At 39.0% G+C, this 6000-nt stretch overlaps 1 protein-coding gene across 1 annotated transcript in view; it reads right to left on the bottom strand.

Annotated features, from left to right (window-relative positions):
- The window catches only part of LOC107743337 (calcium/calmodulin-dependent protein kinase type II subunit beta-like), a 73551-nt gene that overhangs the window by 17722 nt on the left and 49829 nt on the right, over window positions 1-6000 (bottom strand). Inside the window, exon 16 of the mRNA XM_016556510.1 lies at window positions 2010-2078. Coding sequence (XP_016411996.1) covers window positions 2010-2078 — 69 coding nt within the window. The remainder of the gene's footprint in view (window positions 1-2009; window positions 2079-6000) is intronic.

Below are 6000 nucleotides of genomic sequence, written 5' to 3'. Positions count from 1 at the left end.
AGCGCTTATCCATCTGCGCCACTGGAGCTGATGTTTTACAGCCACGTTTAACTAAATGTAAATATACACTCCTTATTTTTTATTCCATAGTAAGGGCAGTTCATACAATACATTCAATACATTTAACTGAGCTACTTTAATACCATCTCCGAACTTTCTACCACGACTCTGCTGTTCTTCCCTGTATACGTTGATTGACAGATGTCTCGTCCAGTCAGCGGTGAGTAATCCCAAACCAATGGCGCTGTCTCAAACTATACCTACCTCTTCCGGTTTGTCTGATTTGTCGTTGTGTTTTCTGACTTGTTAATTTGTTTTCGAATTTGTCATTGTGTTTTCTGACTTGTTATAATGTTTTCTGAATTGTTGTTGTGCTTTCTGAATTGTTATTTTGTTTTTTAGACTTGCATTTGCATTTGTAATTTGTTATTTTGTTTTCAGAATTGTGATTTGCTTTGCACTTCTCGGCCACCGTACAAACTGGCATTATGCAATCAAATAAACAACCCCATAAATGTGTGACTAGAGTGTATAGTAATATATCAGAATGTCAGAGAGCAACTGAATAAATAGTTGAATAAACAGCTTAACTGGGTCCATGGACATAGATATAAAGCATAAGGCTTAATTCAAAAAACAACTGTGCCACTTTAAGACTGGGTCATTTACAAAACCTTATTCGAAACTACCTACTTTGGCATAGTGCTGTGCCTTTAAATTTAAATAATATTTTTATTTTCAGCACAAACACACCTCCTTTCACTTGGTGAAATTAGCATTGCATACAACAGAGTTTTATATAAGAGATGCTTGCAAATAAAATAAACAGTGTATTCATAATGTATGAAAACAGCAGGCACAATTCCTAGAGAATTCACAGATCTCTCAAGTATAAAATAAATAGTACATATACACATACACACAAACATATTTGTCAGTAAGATTTTTTTTAAATAAATTGATCGCATAAATCAAACATGACATTAAAGTCATTTAGAATGTTACAAAAAATAATCAATTACATATAAATGCTGTTCTTCAAACGCACGCACGCACACACACACACACTAATAACACACCTGCACTGCTCAGGGCTGTAAACATTCAACTCAATTGACAACTACAGTATACTAGACCCAGTGGATTTAAGCGAGGAACACCATTAAGGATCTCGCCTCTTCTCATCACTGCAGCCAGGAAACTGTAAAAACAGTTTATGGGCTGATTCTAAGAGCTCCAGAAGGAGTTTCTATCCCCAAACCAATCCAGATCTTAATGATGATACTGCAGACGCCCTGAACACTGCTCACTGAATATACTGAAATATAACAGCCCCAAAAGAATCTGGTCACTTTAGACACTTAAAAATGCAAGAATGTCATTGCATTAGATAACTAATCATCAAACCAAGTGTCTTGTGTTTCAGAAAAGATATCAAAAGCACTTTTTGTTAGGTTTCAAACTGACATATTGTTAAAAATGAATGCATATGGCCACATTGTGGTTCTCAAACCATAGTGGAACATGTTCATCATTAATATGATGAACTGCATGTAGTTACTCTTTTAAGACACATTTGAGAACTTGAGAAATAGAGAACTTCTTACATCCTCTAAAATCATCCTGAGACCAGTTGGTTAAAAGTAATAGCGAAAATGGCTGCATGAAAGTTAGTCCTTAATATCAAATGCCATTGGTTGAACTTCATACATTTTAGGGCAGCTACAGTGCACAAATATAATTAGAGGCCACTGTATCTATATACAGTTCATCCATTTTATTCTCTGCTCTAAACACCAGATCTTTGCATTTCATGTCTGCATTATAATATACATAATGTTTATATTATTTACTTTTAATTGCACATTTTTTTTCACAAGGTTTGTACTCATATGCAATAAAAAAGTTAGCAAAACAGCTCAAAAGAAAACAGATTGCAAGTACAGTCACAGGCAGAAGGGAAAAAAGGATGGAGTGGAAGAAAAGAAAAGGATTAGAGAGGTAAATACCAGTGCAGGAGAGGGGAGGTTTCCCTTGGGACTGGTGACTATGCTGTTTTTGGTGCTGTTTGTCTGGGGCTGTGCAGGGAAACACAACATACATTCGGTTAAGAAGGAACGAGGGAGAGATCGGCATGCACATGCACACAATCACACTCACACATGCAGTAGGCTACAGTCATTATCTGTTTTAAGGTAACTGACTGATGTAGTGCCAACTACCTATTTACATGAAAACAACCTTATTCATCGAGACACAATGTTCTCTAGCAGCGAGAGGGACGGGAGGGTCATTATTAAAGTCCATAAAAATGCTTTTCGCCAATTAGGCTTCCTAAACTAATCCATTATACTAATTAGCCACATTACATGCAGAGGCGGATTAGCAATGGGTGTTTATTTGTACTCGGGGTCCCTCAGGCCTCACGTCTATAAGCTTGCGGGGATATCGAGGCAGCTAACGGTGCGTTTCCCTTCGTACGGCTCAGGCACTCGCGTGAGAGGTGTCGTTATCATGTGTCTATGTGCGGAAGACAGGTCAAGGGAGATGAATGAACAGCAGATCATGACTACTGGATCCTCACAAACATGAAATAAACCCACATACACGAGCACAAACACATCATGAAATGACTTTGGCACTATGGGCACACATTCAAATACATATTGTTCCTAACTGGACCATATGATGGCTAGCAGACTTAACAATGTAAACATTAACAATTCCCCAAAACTTATCGCAGATGGTCATGGGTCGCTATGGAAGTCCAACTTTATCCAAGTATACAGGGATATCGTAAGGAAGGACAACCAGCAATGCTATCCCTCTTACGGGAACCATAAGAAAAAAATCCTGAGCACAGAGAACATAAGCGTCAATCCTGCAAAGGAAGCAAGCAGATTTGGTGCAGTCAGAACCCTGGGATGTGCATAAATAGGATCTTCAGATCCTATGGAAATATTGGGAAAAACACAGGGTCTTATTCTGTGTGTCTTTTCCATTGCCTACCTGTGTATGAGCAGAAAGGACTCTCCTAAACCTGCTTTAGAAAGCTTCTGGAGTGGTCAGTGTCAACCAAAATACATCCGATTACCAACATGCAGAATGAGACCCAGGGGGTATGTGGTGTCAATAGGAGCTGGTCAAAATGATTCAAACAAGGTAAAGAACAGCAAGTAGGAGGAACCCAGTGTTTGTCAGAAAATTCTAAAGAAAGCGGGGACACATTTACTGGGTCCAAGCGGTCTCACAAAGCAAGTAACAAAATCTATGAGAGTAAAAAAAACATGCACAGACAAATCCAAATTAAACCCTGCGGCTCGTGACGACACATTGATGTCCTAAGACACGAAACGATTGGTTTGTGTGAGAAACCGAACAGTATTTATATCATATTTTACCTCTAATACACCACTATGTCCAACTGTCTTTGAGCGCGCGCAACGTATACGCGCGAGAGATCACTTCCGGCGCTTGCGTAAACTACGCCAGAGTGCGTACACACCTCACGCACCGGATGCCGTGCGCGCGCCCAAAGATAGTTGGACATAGTGGTGTATTAGAGGTAAAATATTATATAAATACTGTTCGGTTTCTGGCACAAACCGATCGTTTCGTGTCTTAGGACATCAATGTGTCGTCACAAGCTTCAGGGTTTAATTTGGATTTGTCTGTGCATGTTTTTTTTACTCTCATAGATTTTGTTACCATTGCCATGCATTATACGACTGATAGACTGCAACGGCTGGAGTTAAAAATCTCCGTTTGTGTTCTACTGAAGAAACAAAGTCACCTACATCTTGGATGCCCTGGGGGTAAGCAGATAAACATCAAATTTTCATTTTTGGGTGAACTATCCCTTTAAGGCCTGTTTACACCAAGCACAATAACTATAAAGATAATGCTAAAGATACAGTTCTAAAAATTGTTCTCAATATTAAAGAATAGCAGAGTCCACACCACAGCTATAACGATAAAGGCACAGAGAAACGATATCGTTGGAATCACTGATTCCAGCTGATGAACGATAAAAACATTGACTGCCAGAATCACCTGGCAGGCAAGCGTGCGCTTACAGACAATATCATTCGCTGGTGTGGGCGCTAATATCTTTAAAGTTATCGTTCTTGGTGTGAACGGGGCTTTAGTCTTTTGTCAAATGTACATTTTTGTTATTATATTTAGTCAACCTTATCCTGTTTTTTAGTAAGGTTTTAGTCGACTAATTGTCTAAGCATTTTAGTCAATGAAATCGTAGTCACATTTTCGTCATGCTGTATAACAGTTAAACTGATAAAAAATATTTTGCTCAAAATTATAATCGACATATTTATATTTAATTATAATATACATAATTAAAACTTTATAAACCGTAATCTCTAGCTTCTGCTAACTGTCGCACGCGTGTTCACGAGAGAGTGCCGTACCCGTAAATATGGATATCCATAAATATGGGTACTTTTCTTACACAAATGCATCAATTCGCTTCAGGAGGTCTTTATTAAAATAATTTTTGGGTGAACTATTCCTTTAACTATGTAGTTTTAGTAATTGTTCTAATTCTATGAGCGTTATCTTCCATAAGTGTGGAAACTAACATAGGTACTGTTATCATTCTTGATGTGAAAAAAAACAGGCTAAAGTCAGCCAATCAGACAATATGATAGAGTGTATGCTCAGTGGATAGAGTGTGGGTGGCCTGTGAGGCGGAGACTAAGATCCAAGATTAGTTGACCAGTAAAAAAACACCATTTTATTTATTTATTTAAACAGAACCAGTCTGAGTAGGTTTAATAATGGCCATCAATTCATTAGGTCCCACAGAAATGCAGGAAGTACGACTTTAGAGGAAAGTGTCGCACAATAGCTGGTACAGTAGGTGGAGGTACAAGAAGAGGAAGATGAAAGAAAACAGAAGGGTGTAAATGAAACAAGATTCTCACCATGTACTGAATGGTAGAGCTCGACTTCCGCTTCTACAGAGAGAATGAAAAGGAGACAAGTGAGAAAAATGGAGGAACCTGTGAGACAATATGTATAAAAAAAAAAAAAAAAAAAACGCCTCCAATTCTAAAGCAGAATTACATAACCAGCAGTCGTGCAAAGATTTAAACACTAAGGAAGTCAGCTTCGGTTAATTTGTGAAATAGTGATAGAGACTAAATAAAGAGCAGCTCAGCTGGAACTTTGAAGACGGAGCATAAAGGTGAAGGAAGGAGAGAGAGCACAAAGTAGTCGTGAAAAGGACAGAAGAAATGTATTGAAATGGCTGGAGAGGGCGTGGGGGAGCCTGTTGCTAGGAGATGAGAGGAGCGCTGTGCTGCTATTTTCGTCTCAGAGTTTCAGACTCACGGCTATTCTTGGAACCAGAGTCACATTCCCCGCTGAACTATTTCTCTGCTCAAACACATACATACACATGAAGAGAGCAGGTGGGAGTCACAGAGGTGGGTTGAGGGTAGAAACAGGTAGGAGTGTGTTTGAGTGTGTGTCTGCGAACACTCCCGTAAGCGCTAAGTGCAGTTCATCTCTGAAAATCCCGTTTCGTGAATCAGATTACTCTGGCTCCTCAATGGCATCACAGCCGTCGTCGTTATATCATTCTCTTAAACGTCTCCCACATGCGCTGACGGAAATAAAACTTTCATTTCATCTCATCTTTCAGTGCTATCGCTGGCTCTGTGACCGGATAGAGCAGGGGTGCCGAACACGGCCCACAGAGGTGTCCAATCCGGCCCGACATTTTGTAACTTTGCAAAAAAACAAACAAACACATTATGAGAGTTTTTCAGTGCCGGATGAAGGCTATCAGTTTACAATATAATTCAATATATGGGGGCAAAAATAAAATGCCCTGTAAGAAATTTAGTTTTTAATATTTATGTCGTGATAGTTACGTAATGTCTAACTATACCAAGAGTGTTGCTTTCCCGAATGTCAGCGCGATCGCAAATGAATTGATTTTATATAACAGCTCAACAAACAAGACGCTAGTATTAA

The sequence above is a fragment of the Sinocyclocheilus rhinocerous genome, unplaced genomic scaffold (genome assembly GCF_001515625.1).
Source record: "Sinocyclocheilus rhinocerous isolate Xijiao unplaced genomic scaffold, SAMN03320098_v1.1 scaffold2844, whole genome shotgun sequence".
Lineage (NCBI taxonomy): Eukaryota > Metazoa > Chordata > Actinopteri > Cypriniformes > Cyprinidae > Sinocyclocheilus > Sinocyclocheilus rhinocerous.
This window is presented reverse-complemented; position numbering and strand designations above follow the sequence as displayed.